General features: G+C 44.7%; 1 protein-coding gene across 3 annotated transcripts in view; it reads left to right on the top strand.

The window, feature by feature from the left end:
• LOC119464257 (disheveled-associated activator of morphogenesis 1-like) overlaps positions 1-19637 on the top strand; it is a 175579-nt gene that overhangs the window by 139716 nt on the left and 16226 nt on the right. For all 3 annotated transcript variants that reach the window (XM_049656340.1, XM_037725167.2, XM_049656339.1), the window contains exons 3-16: positions 2974-3063; positions 4202-4270; positions 5595-5683; positions 7408-7543; positions 8865-9062; positions 11386-11600; positions 12455-12521; positions 12619-12736; positions 13890-14019; positions 14333-14459; positions 15771-15893; positions 16577-16766; positions 17727-17848; positions 19489-19605. In XM_049656340.1, coding sequence (XP_049512297.1) covers positions 2974-3063; positions 4202-4270; positions 5595-5683; positions 7408-7543; positions 8865-9062; positions 11386-11600; positions 12455-12521; positions 12619-12736; positions 13890-14019; positions 14333-14459; positions 15771-15893; positions 16577-16766; positions 17727-17848; positions 19489-19605 — 1791 coding nt within the window. The remainder of the gene's footprint in view (positions 1-2973; positions 3064-4201; positions 4271-5594; positions 5684-7407; positions 7544-8864; positions 9063-11385; positions 11601-12454; positions 12522-12618; positions 12737-13889; positions 14020-14332; positions 14460-15770; positions 15894-16576; positions 16767-17726; positions 17849-19488; positions 19606-19637) is intronic.

The following is a 19637-nucleotide window of genomic DNA, read 5'->3' as shown; positions in this document are numbered from 1 at the left end:
CGCATACATAAGTGCGCAAAATTTAACACGGCGTTTAATGCAACGACTTCACTTGGGAACTCGGCAGCTTCGTGACCTTGCCGACCGTTCGTCAGTATTTCACACTAATGGTAACAGTTAGGTTAACAGTAGAGTTAATTATCCAGTGCCACACTATATTTAAAAGAATGCACAACGCACACATGGCTAGTTATCCTTGTTTCACACTTGTGAGCTACACCATCGTCGTCACTGAGCTATGTTACTCGCCTGCTGTGTAGGCCACAGCAGTCAAGTTTTCTTGGGCCAAGGATAGGCCGGGCAACGTTGATTTCGACAAACTGGCCCCGACTGTGTGGCCGAATATTCTACACTACACTATATGATATGTTTCAAGTTTATTTCTGGAAAGTTATTACAAATTGTATGCAAACACTGTATGGCCTCTTAGCCAAAGGCTAGTAGTGGGGTCATTTACATACATGTAATTCGCAGTAAGCTCAGTTAATGTACAGAAGAAATATCAGGAAAACAACATTTACAAAAAGAGTATACATTGAAAAGTACTCTTGCTTAGTAAAGTCACTACGAAACAAAATCTCGTTTCCAACTCATAAAAGACATATTTATATGCAAGTACGTGTAGCAGCATGCCGCGCTTCTTTGTTTGCATCCCTCTTTTTCGTGTAGCTTGCTCTGATGTAATCCGTAGTGTTGTAAGTCCGGACAAAGAAATTGCAGCTCCTGCCGTCAAGGCCTGTCCCCGTTGCCGCTTTCGCTTTGTAGTAGTCAACTGCATACTCGTGGTGCAAGTGCGGGAGAATGCCTAGAAATTTCGCCTATCCCATTGTGAGGAACCAAGCTTACGTTCGCAAGACCGTGGTGTGCGGCGAACACGCTATCTGTATGTCAGAACAGCGCAGCAAACTGAACGAGACCCGTAGCACCACGCGTGGCCCGTAACTTTCTACGCGCGTCCCGCGGTCGACGGCAGGTGTATCCTTCACTATTGGGGCGGGAACCAATGTGGGCGCAGGATTCTCGGCATTATGCAATAGGTCTATAATTTTTTAAGGAGAAATTATGGTTGTCAGAACGCAGTCGAATCTCGGAGGCTAAGCACACAATTACAACCTTTGTCACGGGTCTCGTAGCCGGTGATCGCTTGACAAAACCTTCGAAGAGCGAGACTGTTTCATAGATAAGATTTCTGCTTGAAGAATGTGGCTCTGCACTGAAGTTAGCGCATTGGTGATATGTGCAGTGCATAAAGCTGGCGCTGTGTCATCAGTGAGCAGCCAGTTGAAGTCGATGCTATGTTCTGTCTGTTTCCTCTCTACCGTTGTCTTTTATAGGTAGTGTCCAATGTATAAAGAACATGACGTGTTTCCGGCTTCGCGATCACTTCCGGCACATGCAGCCCGCAAAAGCATGGCCATCGAGATCTGTTTCTATTACTCGGATGGAACCATCCTACAGCACCTAATTTTGTCTGAGCCTTCAAACAAGGCTTCCGATATCGAGCTATACCCAATCTCAGAGGCTATATGTCAAAGTGCTCGCAGAAAATTTGCCGCAGTTTCACCCGAAAGGCTAAGCATCAATTGCGATAGCAAATTAGTAGAGAGCTATACGGAGTAAGGATAGTAGTTTTATCAGCTGTATAAACTTGGACATGCAGCTGCACCAGCAACGCGCAGAACTGTTGTCGACGCCGCCGGCGTTTTGCCCGCGTTCGCACCGAACGCGCGCGGCGTTGGTGACTGTTGCCGGTGCTCTGGGGGCGGCTCGGAGGTTTTCGACGAGATCAGAATGGGACACTCGTCGAGCAGCGTCGGAAATCTCACCCACCTTCTCGCCTCGCAACGTTTTTATATAAATACGCATTTGGTGCCGCAGCTAAACGTCGCCTCCCCTCCCTCCCTCCCGTCCCCCACGGCCTTTCGCGCGACGGAAGAAGTCGCGTTTGCTCTCTGTATATGGTGATTGTAAAGGAGGAAAGAGACGCTTCACCTTCAGGGAGCACGGCGCAGAACGCGCGTTTGCTCTCCGACGTGCGTTCGCTTCCCGTGAAAGCGCGCGTCCCTCGCGCCCTTCACTCGCACATACAGCGTCCGGAGCGCGGCGACGATTTCATCGCCGTTGACGTCATACGGAACCTCACGGCGACGGCGACGGCAGAAATCCGCTTTGGAGTGTCCATATAATTGCTATCGCAATAAAATGCGCGAAGTACATTGTTAAAATGCCTCCAATTAAATATACGGTCACGACACGTCGTCGAGCCTCGCAATGCCGCACGTGGAGCGTATTAGCATGAAGGGTTAGGCTCGTAAGTCCTGAGCTATCTTGAGTGTTACAGCGTGACTTCGCACACAGGCGAGATACCCAAGAGCAGGCCCATTAATCCTTTCTGGTCAAATGATGTCTGCAGGAATCATTGTTTTGTAGGAAATATGAGATATCAAGAAAAAGAAATAACAGAACTATTTTCAGAAATGTGAGCGTCAGCAATGTGAATTACATCATTTTTAGACTATGTGCGCCGACAAAAAAGAATCGCCCGTGCTTCTGCTGGTGCCGTGATTTTTTAGCGGGATCAACGCGGGTTCACATGTCCACAGGGCATCATGGCGACGCCCATGCATCTATATCGGAAATGTTTCCAAAGAGCATCTCGAACCTGACATCGATCACTATAAGCGCGGTACAAAATCGGTGTTTATGACGTGTTCCCGGGTCCGCTATTGCGGCCAGCGCTTGCAATTATCACATACATCGCTTTCGAGATCCGTTTCTGCTGCCCAGAGAGAGCCGTCAGTTGGACGTGTATTTGGACACGACCTATTCGTTCCACTCGGTTGTGAGATATGAATAGGCTATACTGTGCACAAACACTGTTGTAATATTTTCAATGATGTGCGAGTAGTCAGAGGTCGGTAAATGCTAAGAAGCACCGAAGTGTTGCAAGATAGCCTGTTGTTTCTGTTTCAGGACGAACTTGACCTCACGGCCGCCAAGAAAGAGGTCATGTTCAACTTGCCTTCCGAAAAGAAGTGGCAGCTATATCTCAGCAAGAAAACGGTAAGAATCGTGTCATGTCATTTTCTGTATTAGATGGCTTGCCGTCTCCTAATAGAAAACGTCTTTAAGCCAATCCAGCATGCGTTGTTTAGCCAGAACTAGCATTTTGGAAGGCGTAACGTTAAGAGACAGCAAGACAACGCTAGGAATTGGAGAGCAAATGAATGTAGTTGATATATTCTAAGTTTTCGTACAAAGCTAGGCTAAACGTAGACAGAGACAATAAACTATAAACAACATGGACAGCACTTACTTCCAAGTGATTTTATTCGCTGAAATATCACTCTCATATAGCTGTGCAATTAAAAGAATAAGTAGTGAAGCAGCATTGTCACGAAATCACACCATTTCGAACCACTATTGTTCCTACGTAATATCAAAGACATGTGCTATGTTCTAATAATCTTTTTTATCGATGATAGCATTTGAAGGCACACTTATAGACTAATCGCCACATCGCGCTGTGAGCGTATTCAATGTGACCCGCTACTAGCCCACGTTTTTGCCTTGACAAGTCGAGATATCAGTGGAGATTAAATTAAAGAAGGGTAGTTGAGCAGTTCATGTCATGCGTACAGCTTATAACCTGTTGTGCATTAGTGTAGCAGAATGGGTCATAAGGGAACGAAAGTGCAGTCGCGTACGGCCGAGGATGAGGTGGTATTATGTAGATTAGGAAATTGCTGACGTGTTATGAAATCGAGTGGTCCAACACAGGGTAATTGCTGACTGTTGGGAGATGCCTTTCATATTTCAGTAGAAACAAAGGTTCGGTGGTGGTGGTGTTGATAATTGATGCTTATGACTCCTAAGCACTTGAGTGCTCGACAGTAGAAACGCTGTGTCTTGTGTAGTGTGCGTCGTTTGTGTAAACTATTATACCGATTATTTCGCTCTTTCCTTTCTTCATTCTCTTGCATTCGAGAAGGTAGCCAATTGGACAAAGTCCAGTTAACTTTCATGCCTTTTTTTGGCACTCTACGCTTTTGAATTATTCTCGTTTTAATGTAATGTCACACATGACTAGCTCACAAAGCATGCCAGTTGTTTGTAGTCTGAATTACTTCGGAAGAAAAAAAAGTGCTAACCCTTCGTCATGTGCATAATATATATTATTTCTTTCAATGTCATACTGCAGGAACAGCACGACACAACGTCATCCCATTTTCCGGATTACTACATTGAACGAGTGAACGCAATGTCCATGGTAAGCATCGAACACGTAATACCTAGTCGTGTTTCAGCCCTTACCTGGCAAGTGTTAAAGTTTGCACTCACAGTTTTGAAGAGAGAGAGAGCGAGTGAGAGAGATATCGTTTATTTCTGTTTTGTTACAGCAAACTGAGGCAAAGCTAGAGATTGTTAGACTTGACGATGTTTCAGTATTTTCATCAATTTGCTAAACTTTTATCGACTTGGCGTGATAAAATGCAACGAAAAGTTTTCCTAATGACGCAAATATGGAAGCTGCGCAAATGAAATTGGATACATTTGCTTACCTAAAAAGTCTCGAAAAAAAAGTAAATTGCCTATAATTCACTTTACTGAAATGAAATGTGGCTCTTGACGCCTTTCCTAGTTTCTGTCTTCACCAAATTTGGTGCTAAGCGGCGTTCACTGAATATGTTACTTGCACTTTGCAGCTGGCAATCTTCTGTTTCTATTAGGACTTAAGCGCATATGAATCTTGTGCAGTTTAGTACCACATATATTCAAACGGCATTGCAGCAGCGGATCTCACGTTCTGAAACTAAGTGCCGAGTTTTCTGGGGACTCTGCTCTCATCAATCATTGTGAAGTTCACTGCAGACTGAAGGAACTATTTTTTGCAGTGTTTTGAGGTTTAGGACGAAAACAGTTGATAAACAGAAGCAAGACTAGTTCGACATCGTAGAGCCTAGATTTTCTTGTGAACAGGTCATTCGGCTGCGCCTGAACGATGTGAGAAACAGTCAATAAGTTCACAATCTCCGAATTGCATCATATCCTCTTTTTGAAGTTGTGATCTTAAACAAATGAAAATATGTACAGAAAGTTAATCAAGATCAACAAAATCGTAAGGTCGGGTTACATGCAGTGATATGTGATCATTGCTGACCTAGAGTTGTCTGTGTTTTATCTAAAGTTATCTTGAGGAGACACTAATGGTGTTTTGCCATACCGTTCAACCTCCTACAATTCTTGTGTCTCACAAAAGATCGTTCTGTAAGAATTTAGATATTGCGCCACTGCGCATCTTGCGTACAAATTGGTTCGTCTTACTAGCTATATCTATGCTTACAGAGTGCAGTTACAGAGTACAGAGTGACAGTTGATTCCAAGATATACTTCATCTTGGAATCAACTGTCACTCTGTACTGTTTAGCCTTGAGAAGCTTAATGCTCTCAGTATAACGCTCCGCCCGCCATCATTGTAGCTGACTTCAGCAATGAAGGCACATTGGTTGTTGTTATGCTTAACGTTTTAACTACAACTTTTCTTTCGTACAAACTACGTGATTAATCACTGGCCTCTTCTTTTATTCTTGCAGCTGCTGTTTCCTCGCGAAGAGGAAGAAGTCAACACCCGTGCCAAACTTCTGGATAACCTCAAAACTGCACTCCGTACACAACCGAACAGGTAAGGCTGTACAAAAATGCACGAAAAGTCCTTGTCATTCGGTGCGATACATCATTACACATGTGTACATATTCACAGAATTCTTCGTTGTAGAGTGCAGAAATTTTGCGATAGTAATACTGCAAGTACAGATCCACTTTTCTGTGGCAATATATTTGCCTCTGCAGAGCCCAAAATTTTTGACAAGCTGTGTTCACAAATCGCTTTTTGTGCTTATCTTTCCAAAGCCGCCAACCACAGAATTGAAGTTAGTCCTTGAAGGCGTGTCCTTTATAAAAAAATCGCTGTTGCGTCATTTTTGTGTGCAAGGTATCCGCGAAATACACTCATCGGCACGATGCAAAGGCTCGGGGAACAGGGGACAACACAGAAGTATACAAATGAATGCCCTCTCTCAAACAGAGTTATCGCACGAAAGTGACGCGTTTAGACACAGTAAGACCAATTAGTTACATTTATGTGTAGTTCATTACAACAGCTGCGGTTGTTCCGTCACAATTGCGTTCATTTGCTGAGCCCGAGTTCCTGGGTTCGATTTCCGGCCTTGACAGCCGTGTTCCGATTGGGCGGTTTGCAAAAACGCTCGTGTACTTACATTTAGGTGCGCGTTAAACACAATCAGTTGTTCAAAATAATAGTTCTCCACTGCGGCCTCACTCATAGGCGCAGTGGTATTTTGGGACATCAATATCAATCAATTGATCAATCGATCAATCAATCGATAAAAAATGCAATGAATGAAAGAATGAATGAAAGAATGAATGAACGAACGAATGAATGAATGAATGAATGAATGAATGAATGAATGAATGAATGAATGAATGAATCACACGTGCCTCAGTATTAACTCAATTTTCAGTTTGCTTCGTACCCTGGCGGTCGACGCACAGTTATTCGTAGGTACTCTTGATGCTATGGGTACAACATAACGCGAGACAGAAATCTAACACATGTCTTGCAGCAATTAGATTAGATAAACCTGTTTTAAGGTATCCTAAATCTAGGTGTCTGTACAACACATGTAGCGTCCACTTCGTCTGCTTGTTCCAGGCTGTTTTCTTCGCTGCAACACTCATTCTTGCTAATCGGGGGAAAGTGAAGCAATACGCTACATTGCTTTGCTGCTAATCACATTAATGTCGACTATCATCGGGAGCTGTATCAGTGGATCTTTTTTTCACACAAAATTATTTTCTTCATTCATGCAGTCATAAGCGTAATTTTCATCATCACATCCCGACAACGCAAGGACAAAGTAAATAAAGTGCCCACACTGAATCGGAACTATAGCTTCAGTTCACCATCAAAATTAATGTGCCCTAATCTACTCAATTACCTTCCTCTCTTAGTATGGTCGTGGAAGCACAAGGCGGTTTAATATACAATATAACTTTATGCTCTTCAAGCAACGAGATAAAAGGTTCACAGTAAGATGGAAATTTGGTGATGAACTGTGGCCTGTGGCCGAACAAGATAATCCTCAGCCTCGCGCCATCGTTTTGACAAGGGCATATTTTTCATCAGGGTTGAGTATGTTCCTGTTCATCCCACCGTTTATAACTTCTTCGCTAGTCACTCGTACACTATTCACTGCATCTAGCCCCAAATTTGTGATTAGTAGCATACGACAAACGTAAAAAGGAACATGAATGAATGACGTCTCCAACGACATTGGTTGCTGCGGTATTCCTGGTTTGTTTTAACTCAGTCGTTTGTCTTTGCAGCTTCGTGACGCGCTTCCTGGATCAGGATGGCCTTATCTGCCTTTTAAATTTCCTGGTTGGCATGGACTACAACACGGCTCAGAGTCCCATCCACACCTCCCTCATAGGATGCGTGAAGGCACTCATGAACAACTCGGTAAGAGTGAAGCAGTCTACGGCACCTGATGCAGAAAGCGAGTTTCCTAATGCAATCTTCTATTACAGAGCAGCGTATGTGCGTACATTAACCTTGTAGTTCAGAACTCTTCAACAGTACCCTAAATATACGACAGCAAAATGCATATCAAACTTTTAAATTTTGGCACTTAGCACTTGTAGATAAGAAATACAGAATATGCTGTCATTGTGATTGAGGAAAATTTCAAGTGAGACAATAAAATACTGAAGCGCGTTGACGCTAAATGGTGTAAGCTCTATCTTCGGATAGTAAAAAAAAAACGGTGATTCGCTATCTAAATCGATGGGGTGAAGTGACAACGAGACTTTGGTAGATTGACAAAGTTGGCAGACTCGTTTTCCTGCACAATTATGTCTCAGGTAAAATTACCTCTGACTACGCTTTTGGCAGTTTTATTTTCCTTTTCTTGCGACATATCTTTAAACACTTATAGCGCCGGACACTAGAACTGCGAGAAAGACAGATAATAGATACAAATACAACAAAATCAGAGCACAGGGGTACTACGCATTAGTTCACACTAACTGCAAATGTTCTGTTTCTGTTACTACAGCGAAGCAGTTACCCTCTCGGTGGTCGGCATTTCTCGTGTCCGTTCGTTAGCAGAAATTATCATCATCAGAAATGGTTCATACCCCGCTAAGCATGCAAAAAATGCAGTGGCTCACCCCCCTCGTAATGCCGAGGCTGCAAGCACTCAGCTAAGTGAAGCGAACGGTGCACAAATTCATTGGAACCATGCATATAACGTACAGAACAGAGCACGGTTCAGTACAGAACGAGCTCAAAACAAGCATCTGTCATCATCAGAATGGCTCATACCCCCGTAAGCAACGGGCCAACGGCTCATACCCCTGTAAGCAAGCAAGAAATGCAATGGGTCATACCCCCGTAATGCAGAGGCTTCAAGCGCTCGGAAAAGTGAAGCGAACAGTGCATATAATTGAAATCACCCACACAACACACAGAACAGCATACGTTTCATTAAAGAACAAGCTTAAAGGAAGCATCCGAACCATCAATCAAGCACTGTATACCCCCCTCACCAGTTGTAGTGGTTGTTTTGCATCAGCTTCGCTGGACATCCACGTTCACAAGGCCGGGCTGGCGAGTGAATTTTTTGTGCGTGCTTTCAGCGGCTTCACAGTTGTTTATTAAAGGAATAGGATGCATAAATGCTTCGAGCCGTCGCCACGACACCTTGACATCGAGCTGATCGCAGCCATTAGGGCCAGCACTTTACTCAGCTTTGCTCCTCTTTGTCCCCTTCATTTTGCAGAATGGCCGGGCCCACGTTCTGGCTCACCCTACGGCCATCAACACCATAGCGCAAAGCCTGAGCACGGAGAACATCAAGACCAAGATCGCTGTCCTCGAGATCCTGGGCGCCATGTGCCTCGTGCCCGGCGGTCACCGGAAAGTGCTCGAGGCCATGCTGCACTTCCAGAAGCACGCGTACGAACGCACGCGATTCCAGGTGAGCCACCATGACTTGTCCATGTGATTCTCACAAGAACCGAACAAGATGCAAGTGATTCTAAGTAAGGTGGCTTTTGAAATTTAGTTTACTTTGCAATTTAATTTTCCAGACGGGCCACAGAAGCTCTACAATGAAGCAGTATTTTAAGTGGTAGTGCAGCCTAGGGGGCGCAGCCACTGTCATGAATAGAAAACATTTGCTTGAAAATGTTTCTCCGTTCTCTCATTAATACGTGTTAGCCTGAAAACAAATTGTAGTCCTTGGAACTAATAGAAGGGAAAAGGAGAGGCAAGGCAGTGTTATATTTTAGACTGGCAATTAAGGAAAACGCACGTATTTTTAAGTGAGTTGCTCTCTCTTGTCGCAAGGTGATGCTTACGATAAGCGTCAATGATGTGTGACTGAAACCGTCGTGTATGAATATCCCGCATGTGTCCTTGATAAGCATTCAGGGAAGCAGTCGCCTCTGATTAAGCCAGCTTTTTTTTCCCCATCCCATCCAGTGGAAGGAAATATTGCTTGTATCATTGCTCTATAAACACGCAATAGGACTGGTTGGTAGGCATGGCTACAGAAAGCGCTGAACAGACGGGAAGACAAGGACATGTGACGTCGTCTGTCCCTTACGCTGCCAGCTGTTTTGGGTTGCTGGTAGCCACGTGATGTGAATCCAGCTTTAAGAACAACTTTGAGCAACGCAGTCTTCGCTGTTGAAAGGTGGCTGTGGTGGTCGGCTGCCTCGCATTAGCTAGTTGGTTTGCCGTGCTCCCAACCTCAGTTTACCATTAACTTGTATTTAGAAATTCTGTAGATTTCCCTAGATGTGGAAGATGAGGTGGTTCAGTTTATCATTGTTTTCTGCAAAGGTAATTTGTCTTTAGCATTATGCAAGCAGACTGGTAAGTTTATTGTTTATTTCTAAGCTGGTTTAAAATGTTTAAGTGAAATACTGCTGCACTCATGCTGAAATTATTTCCCAGTGCAAGTTGTTATGCTAACAATACAACCTTGTGCTTAAAGCCCACAGCAGAACACGTCAGCACATTTATACATTGTTCTACATGCCAAACAACATTGACCAACAAATTGCCAAGATCGACACGAAACCTTGTTATAACTGCATGCAAGATGGGCGCTGGCATACCTTTTTTTTTTACAGAATCTAACAGTGTAAAAACAGCATGTAACTTCACGAGGCCAATGTAAAACATGTTAATTAAATTTTTTCTTGCGTGCCATGCACTGGCGTAGCACCACCAAGCTTGCACACTTACGTGTAATTTGCCGCGAAGCGTGCAAATAAGCGGCCAATTGTTTTTCTTTTCTCTATGCAAAAACTCGCTGAAACACGTGAGCACTGGAACTCTTTCCAATGTTGTTTGGCTAGCGATAAGGGCGTCTACCCACTGTCATTTACTTACTTTGTGAGATGCGTTCATAGTGATTCAGTATGATAACAACTCATACTTTGCATGCAAGCGCATTGCCAATTTGCGGTGAATGAAATAAAACTCGCCGTCCCATCAGCAGTTACACCTTTTAGTCATCGAGGTGCAGCAGCATTGGTTTCTCACGTCTTGGAGTCTTTCTTTCCTCCACGTGCCAGTGCTACATTTCCCTAGATTTGGAAAAATTTCCCTTTCCCCCCCCGACAAGGCTTAAAATATCTAAGCCTAGAGAAATTTCTCTAGGGTTGACAGCACAGATGGTTCGATTGCTTGTTGCAACGACCTCATTGCAATGGAGGCGGATCGCAGAAAAGTCCCTGTTACCCTGATTTTGTTCCACTTTGAAGACCAACAGCAGGTCAAAAATACTTCGCAAACTTCCGCCACATGGATTTTCATTGCCCGAGAATATATTGAACAATTAAAGCTTCCATACCGCTGGGGCACCACTTTTAACACTGCCTGACTCGTCCCCGTTGTGAGTGGGGCTGTTGCAGTACGAATCGTTACCAAGTGGTCTAGTGTGCAATCCTGTTAGGTAAAACTTCAACGGTGATGCAGTGGCTCAGTAAACTTACGTTGTTCTACTGCGGAACACGAGGTTAGATTCGCTCCAGCGACGAAAGCACCACTGCGTCTGTAATCACAGTTAGTTTCAGGTTTAAGAAACCCCCGTGATCAAAATTAACCTGATTCCCCACGCAACGGCGTATGGTACAACCAAAGCGTTGCTTTGAAACGTTAACCTAACCAACGGGTTAATAATGATTTTATTACCTTCTTTAGTTCATTAGATTACAGACCACTCAAGCAATCAGTCAATCATTTAGTGAATCATTGTTCTGACCACCCTTGTTACTGTTTGTACGCAGACCGTGCTCAATGATCTGGACCGGAGCACAGGCGTTTACAAGGATGAGGTCAACCTCAAGACGGCCATCATGTCTTTCGTGAACGCCATCCTGAACTACGGTCCGGGCCAAGAACACTTGGAATTCCGGCTGCACCTGCGCTACGAGTTCCTCATGCTCGGCATCCAGCCAATCATCGAAAAACTCAGAGGACATGAGAACGCTACGCTGGACAGGTGAGTCGCCTCCAGTGTGGCACTGAAGATCAGTATACCAATAATTGGCACTGGAAGATGTACGTTAGATGGATACTGAAGTCACCCGCCGTGGTTGCTCAGTGACTATGGTGTTGGGCTGCTAAGCACGAGGCCGCGGGATCGAATCGCGGCCACAGCGGCCACATTTATATGAGGGCGAAATGCGAAAACACCCGTGTCCTTAGGATTAGGTGCAGGCTAAAAAACCCGAGGTGGTTCAGATTATTCCGGAGTCCCCCACTATGGCGCGCCTCACAATCAGATAGTGGTTTCGGCACATAAAATCCCATCATTTCATTGGACACTGACGCTATTAGGTTAAGCAGGATTGTTACTGTCGTGTTCAGTATGATCCACAACGTGTAAACAGTGGCCGGAGCGCTCTCCGGTTTAACCCTGTGGCGCTAACGTGTGACGTTTTAAAAAGAAAGTGAAGAAGGTTTCGCTGGTTTCAGCAATGCGCATGTCACCGTGGTCGCCGAGTCTACTTTCTCCGCGAAGCGATAATACACTGGCCCGCCGAGCAACTATTGCTCCATCGCAAATAGAGAGAGAGAGAGAGGAGAGAGAGGGGGGGAAAGAGTAGGGACGAAGTCAGGCCAGTGGTGCACCATGGCGAAGCACACTGCGCTAAGGTCTAAGGACGTCGCACGGCTCGCGTGCCATGCATTATCGCTCTGCGAAAAAATCAGACGACCGAAATCACGGAAAGTAATCAGCTTTACTTGTTGGAAGAAAAGTAGTGGCAGTTACCTTGTAGGAAGCTGTTGAATATCCACAAAAGGAAAAGTAGAAGATTAAAGTAACGCATTTTTCAAATGTTATATTTTCAGGCATCTTGACATATTTGACATGGTCAGGATCGAAGATGAAAAGGAACTTGCACGAAAGTTTGACATGGTGAGTGGTGAACTTGTAACGATTCGTAGCGCGGAACGCTAGCGTCTGTCCACGTGACTTTTTTCGTGACTTACAACTCTGCATTGTCGTTTTCCAGGCGCATATAGACACTAAAAGCTGTACAGCGATGGTGGAAGCCATCAAAAAGAAGCTCTGCATGACACCTGCCTACCCGCATTTTCTGTCACTCCTTCATCATGCACTGCTCATACCCTGTAAGTAGCACTCTATCAGTATTTCAAAATCTTGATCACAGAGTCTTTATACTGGTCCTTGACTTAGTCCTTTGTCCTCATTTGTTTGCTGCGCTGGTATACAATCAATGTGCAGTACCATATCGCCTGAACCACCAATCTGTTTAACATTATCATTGCGATGTTGTGCACCTTGACCAAAGTGAGTCTTGACTATCAGTTGAGCATTTATTCAGGACGTGTTGACTGAAGAAGACTTTATTTTTTAAACTAAAGTATCGTCATTCCTTAACTACTACTCAATAAAAGAAAATGGAGTACTTTTCAATAAACTGGCGACAGAGCTCTCTCATTCATATTTTGTGTGTGATTTAGATGCTCCCACATGATAACTGGAACACGTACTTATGTACATTGAAAGGCACTGCTAAACAATTTGCAGACTCGCACCAGATTTCACCACTAAGCTTATTTAGTTTGTTGTGTTGGAGCCATAAGATTCTTTATTTTTGATGGTGCTCTAAGGTTCGTGATCTGCTCCTATAATGAATCGGCATGTTGGTCAAGCGCAAAATAAGCTCGCATGTCATAGGTTCACCGCGACCAGGTTGAGCAGCTGCTGTCACAAATGCTGCCATAATTACTATCAGAAATGAGCAAGGGAAAGCCACTACTTAGGGGTGAAAGTTTCGGAGCCACTACGGGTCCCGTTATCAGCATGATCACCTAAATTTTTTGGGTAGATCCTCTTGAGCGTTTTTGTAGAATTTTCAGAAACTGACAAGGACTATGCTTCTCACACTCCGGAGCTTTAGATCTTCAGTTTCTTTAGATGAAGACATGCGACAGGACCCGGCTACAAATATCGCCACTCACTCAGTGCTTTCACAGCTTTTGACAAAAATGAGCATGGTCTGCATTATAAGCGTATCGTATAGCTTCTGCGCTCAAGATTACCGAGGTCCTTGCGTATTCTTTAGTGTTCCACGTGAGTCATTTGTGCCTTTCTCGTTTTTTTTGTTTTACTTGCGAATTCAAAGTGCATAACTGTCGCCACGATACGGTCGCAGTATTCAACATTCAGTTTTTCCCCTGCAGTGGAAGTGGGGCTCACAAATTTGTTGCTGCAATACAAATGCACCACATTTGTATATATTGTGTTCTTTTGCACCAGATATTGGAGGTTCTGCGGAACATTGGATACTGTTCGACAGAATCGTCCAGCAAATCGTTGTTCAGGGAGAAAATGGAGAGAACTACGATATCGCCCCAATTGAGATCAACGTCAAGAAAATACTCAAGGAGTAAGTATGATTACTGTGTTACAGCACTGATAGTTTTCGCAGTTTTGACTAAATTAATCTGTCTACATCACGCATGACTCCTTTTAGTGTTATGCGGGCAAGTGCGTCATTACATTTTGCGCCTTTACTTGAGCGTTGCTATGTTGGTGCTTAATTAAGCATGAACAAATATTTCACATTTCTATGTGTTGTAGAGTTTGCGACCCTGGCTGCAGAATTGGTGGTCGTCGCCTGCCTGTTTTGTGTATATAAAGGTCGTGACGCACACATCTTAAATTTCTTTGTCATTGATTGAATTTTTATGTTGTTTTAGGCTGGCCACCGAAGAGGAGTTGAGGATTGCGAAGGAGAACGCCGACAAGTTCGAGAAGGAAAACATAGAACTGGCGACTCAAATTGTGAAGAAAGAACAAGAGTTGGAACAGAGTACGCAAGAAAAGGTGGGGATCACGAATATCATTAACTTCATTATTTCATCCGAGGGCTGAGGTATTTCAGAATGAAGTGGGTAGTTCGTAAACTAAAACACATTTGAGCCGCGCAACATGGCCAAAATAACTCGTTTATATCGGCTTTTTGAATGCGCTGACATTGAAGATAGCTTAGCATCGATGAATGTTTTCGCATTGACGATGAAAATAATGAAACCAAGAACGTGTTCAATCCGTTGTACTGTGGCGCAATGTGGCGCATTAGGGCTTCGGGGGGTCGGCTTTGTCACTCGTCTGGGGAGGCCTCCTTCATTTTTCTTCTTTTGTTCCCCTCACCCCTCCCCTGTGCAGTGCTCTGGAGGTGTCCTCCCAGCGAGAGACAGTTACCGCGCTGCACTTTTGTCTTCAACTGTTCTTCTAGTAAAGATCATATGCTACTACTGGCGCAAAGTACGAAACCAGTGAAAAAAAAGCAGACAGACAGAACGGCGTTCTTTGTGTTCCATTCATTTTCCCGCGGATTTTGTGCGTGCCTTCCGCTACAATACGTAGGAATAACTATCCACCGAGTCACCCAGCATAGTACTCTGCTAAACGAGAAGATGGTTCTTGTCACCGGAGGTCGTGAGAACGAAAGAATGGAAAAATAGATCAGTTCGGTAACACGACACAATAAACTTATTATCATTGATGGAAATAAATATGCAATTTTTGTAGAATATGACAGTCATTTAATAGGATTATTATGATAGATTTTATAAAGACAGAAGTCTCATGGCGAAGTTATAGGTTAGGCATGCATCGAAACAGAATTTCATTACAGAGATTCTTACCATGCACAAGTAGTTTATCGTTTTCAGATTTTAAAGTTTGTTCAGTGTAATAGAAGCCCTCTGAGGTTAGACAGAAAATTTTGCAGTGTCCCTGTTCTGCGACTTGAACGCACCGTGAGAAAGGTCGCCCATTAGAGAAGTGCTGCCGTAGAAAGTTCGAATATGACTCCATCAGTTTGTATACTTTGCGAAACAATCCCGCTATACGCATCAAGTGCTTTTAAGCGACCAGACCAGCTCAGTATTCAAACGGCGAATGAGCTCAAGCTGATCCAGAGAGCAGAGAAGATGGCAAGAGCCAGTGGAGCCCTGGACTAGGGGCCCCGACCATTAGCGATGCCCCATTGGGGCAAGACAAAACTATCTTTGGATTAAAGTTTATCTATCTATCTGCTACGAAATACTAATGGCGAATGCTTGCTGCATTTCCTTGTAGTAGTTGTTGTCAGGCTTCTAAATGACAAATGTCCGTGACTTGCCTGTGCAGGAGGACCTCCAGACTACGTTGGCAAAAACGAAGGACAAGTTGGAACGAGAGACGGTGAGCCACTTGGAGGACAAGCAGAAAATCGAGGAACTCGAGTACAGGATAAGGGAAATGACGCAAAAGGTGAGCATTTCCGCACAACCTTTCGTACTGTATTTTGAACGAGTGTGGAAAATATTCTGAAAGCACTCTATGGCTAGTGTAACTTGACGCGATGCATAGCTTACTACCTTAATTCTATGTTGTTCAATGTCCTTGCTTATGCCAAGCAAATATGTGTGCATTGATGTATTCAATATACTGCCTGTCGGCTGACGTGGTCTTGCGAAATAATTGGTATATACTTTTCGTGATACAGTGTGTGACATGTATGCTCAGTTCTATATGGACCAGCTCTTGACTATTCGCCCAACTAGTCTAGTAACAATGTATCCAATTCAGTGGTAATAGACTATTGAATCTGGTTACTTATTCCTAGAAACGTTCTCTGCAAGTTAGCTTTTGTACGAAGTATCCGAATCATTCGACTATTGGGAAAGCTCGCCTTTAAGACCTAATAAAGACAATTAGGGGCTGGTGTCTTGAAGAACACAATGGGTTTGAACCACGTGCGCAGAAACTACGTGTGGAACGCACAGTCGTCAACAAAATTAATAAAACCTGGGACATTGAGAACAGCTTTCGCGGGGTCTGTGTTGGAGCTGCTTTTTCTGTTTCCTGGCGTTCCGAAAAAAAAATCTGCAAATCAAATCTCTGCATCATTTCTGCGGAAGGTTTTACTCTACTGCCTGATGATTTCACTGCAGCTGGACTCCGAGCGGCGAGAGAGAAGCTACGCCGAGAGCACGATCAGGAATGGTCTGCCCGACGACTCGCGCCTGTCCATGCACCGGGGAAGCCTGCCCTGTGGGCCTCTGCATTCAATGGGCACGCCGCCTCCACCCCCACCGCCGATGCCGTCGAATGGAGCACCACCAGCACCACCGCCGCTTCCAGGTAAGGTGTTTTATGGTGTGGCAATATGATGGTGATGCCGCCATAGGACAAATGTTAATTCTGAGACGCTCAAGCACTTTGTGACGTATATGTTGACGTAGAATGACGCATGGCAACGTGTTTGTTATCGTAACGTTGGCGGTGACTATTTGCTACCGCCCCGTTTTGAAGGGGCTTCCAATAAATCACGATCACCATAACCATAATTATTATCGCAAACGTGACTGGTTTGCACTTTGAGTATAGCCCGTATAAACTTGCGACCGTGTGTCATTCCACGTAAACATTCCACTTCGCGAGGGTCAAACATTGCTCTTATATAGTGCTGGAGCATCCTAGGCAACTTAGGATTTGTCATAATCTGGCTTAAGAAGAGAATAGTTTCTTAATGTTGCAGTTTACGTGAGAAAAACTGTGCGTCTACATAATGTGGCTTCTGGTCCTCCGAAAGAGTTACTAATTTGAAATGAGTAATTCAGTGGCAGACCCACGGCTAGTGGCTGGCTGATGAAGCCACGGCAACAGTGTCATGATACCGCTACCACTGAGTGCGCAGTCCTACACTTCATCTCTAGGCGCAACGTCCGCAAACCAGGAAGGATTATCAACTGTGCGCCTGACAGAAAGATCAGCTCGCCCATTACGCACCACTTAATTTTGAATGTTTGCACTCCACGGGTCATGTGCACGGAAGGATTAGCTGCGGTTAATGGACGGGGCACTCTTGTTATCGTTCCTCACTGGCTGAACTGTCCTTTATGTATGGCTGAGCTGACTGCAGTTGAGACAGAGTACAGCAGCGTTGCTTTCGCATTTGAAAAAGAATACTGTTACCATCCTTACTTTCTTTCACGGGGTCTGCGGGGCCTTGGAATAAAACTATTCAACTTTGACGCATTTATTGACAATCCATCATAATTCTGGACTGAAAGGGATGTGCTTATTTGTTTCCCATCATAGGCATGGGCACAGCACCGCCACCGCCACCATGTCCTCCGCCCTCGACACGGACGCCGAGGATCAAGAACATTCCCCAGCCAACGAACCCGCTCAAGTCTTTCAACTGGTCCAAGTTGCCAGAAGTAAGTGGTGTCGCCTGAGAGTGCATACAACTTCAGCGTACCCGCTACCGTGGCTCCGTGCCTATGGCGCTCTGCTGTTCAGCACATTGTCGTGGGTTCGTTTCTTAGCCACAGCGCCCCCTTTTACTTTGTTTGATACTGGTAAGCAGGGCACGTAAGCAGAATGTGATCGCGTGTTTAATTTACATCGCAACGAAGACGCCAGGAGGACACAGGTATTTTCACGTGCTGTAGGTTGACGGTTCAATACCGAATCGAACCTGAATCGGCGCAGAAGACGCATTTTCCCCCTACAAAGTCCTTCAGTATCAGCTGCAGAAGGAACATGTTCCGCCGCATTGCCTCGGGACATGCTTCTCCAGCAGTTCATACTGCAGGACTAAGAGCACTGTTCGTCGAGTGAGCGCGTTGAGACGCCTGGTAGTGTCCAGGACACTGTTTCTGCTGCACAGCAGCAGTTGCCTCGCGTGCTGCGTCGCGCGGACATGTCGCGCCCGCGTATTGTTATAGCATCAACCGTAGAGCTTTAGCGCACTGCGAAGAGCTTTAGAGCACATTCGCCCACCTAACCATCACTGTCAGTGCTTCGTCCGTCGTGTGAATCGGCCAGTTTTTAAATTGATTCTTGCTTGCAGCTTTTGTAGCTTTCCGAAATGGGTTTGCTTTCACGCCAGTGTCATAATACTTCGAATATACCGGCCAACTTCCACCTTTTCCCGTAGCCCGCTAAATTTAGTGGGAAGAAAGAGGAATGCCAAGCTGCTAAGCTCCACAAGTATGAAACTCTTTGCCAACCAAGAGTGAATATGTGGTCCTAATCACGGTCCTTAAATTAAATAACATTCTCAATACCATATAAACGACAAGTCGCACTGCAAATGGGTGCGCAAGGAATGAGGAACGCTTCTTTGCCCTTGTCATAGGTCGCGCTCATGCAGCCACGATAGCTTCTTGTATTTGTGCAAATTAACGTAGTATCACCTCTTAGTGAATAATTAAATCAGAAAGTACATTTTGTTGCCTTGACGAGTGTGCCAGCCAACGCGAGAGACCGAAAATTTTCTGTCGCCGCAGAGACCGCAACAGTCACAAAATGTGACAGTATGTAAGGCTAACTACATCAAAATATGTTAACAAGTCATCAACAGTTTGCGGACCAGGAAAGCCTCAGCCTGGCTTGTTCGAGCGCTGTTATACACTTCAAGCCTTCATAATTTCATAAGCACTTTAAGGCAATTAGTGTCGGCGCACATTTGTAATCACTGCGAACTGTTGTATGTATAACACAATATTTGGGTGAAAATGATCGATACACAAATTAACAAAACAATTTGAAGCTGTAATGACGAAGTTTAGTGAAACCCACGTATTTCACATCATTCCCGTCCTGGCTGAGCCACCGTTCGTACAGCTCCTGTACGGACATCAGTGCCAAAGTTGTCTCTAGCAACTTTTGCAGGAACTCTGGGATGGGAACGCGCTGTCTTCTTTGAATGTAGTAACTATACCATGATTCGTTCAGCTTGACGTGAGCAGCGCGCTTCGTACTACACCAACGTAACAGTTATCCCCGAACCTGATCATGTCAAAGTGAAGGTGAAGTGAGCCTTAGTTTCTATATAGCTGTTTCACTTTTGCAGGCCAGGGTTGACGGCACCGTCTGGACTGAACTGGACGACACGAAACTGTACAAGGACATCGACCTGGCCGACATTGACAGGACGTTCTCAGCATATCAGAAGCAGCAGGGGTGCGGGGTATGTAAAGTGCCCACCCAACTTGTGCGACA

Source organism: Dermacentor silvarum, chromosome 9 (genome assembly GCF_013339745.2).
Source record: "Dermacentor silvarum isolate Dsil-2018 chromosome 9, BIME_Dsil_1.4, whole genome shotgun sequence".
NCBI classification, from domain to species: Eukaryota; Metazoa; Arthropoda; class Arachnida; order Ixodida; family Ixodidae; genus Dermacentor; species Dermacentor silvarum.
This window is presented reverse-complemented; position numbering and strand designations above follow the sequence as displayed.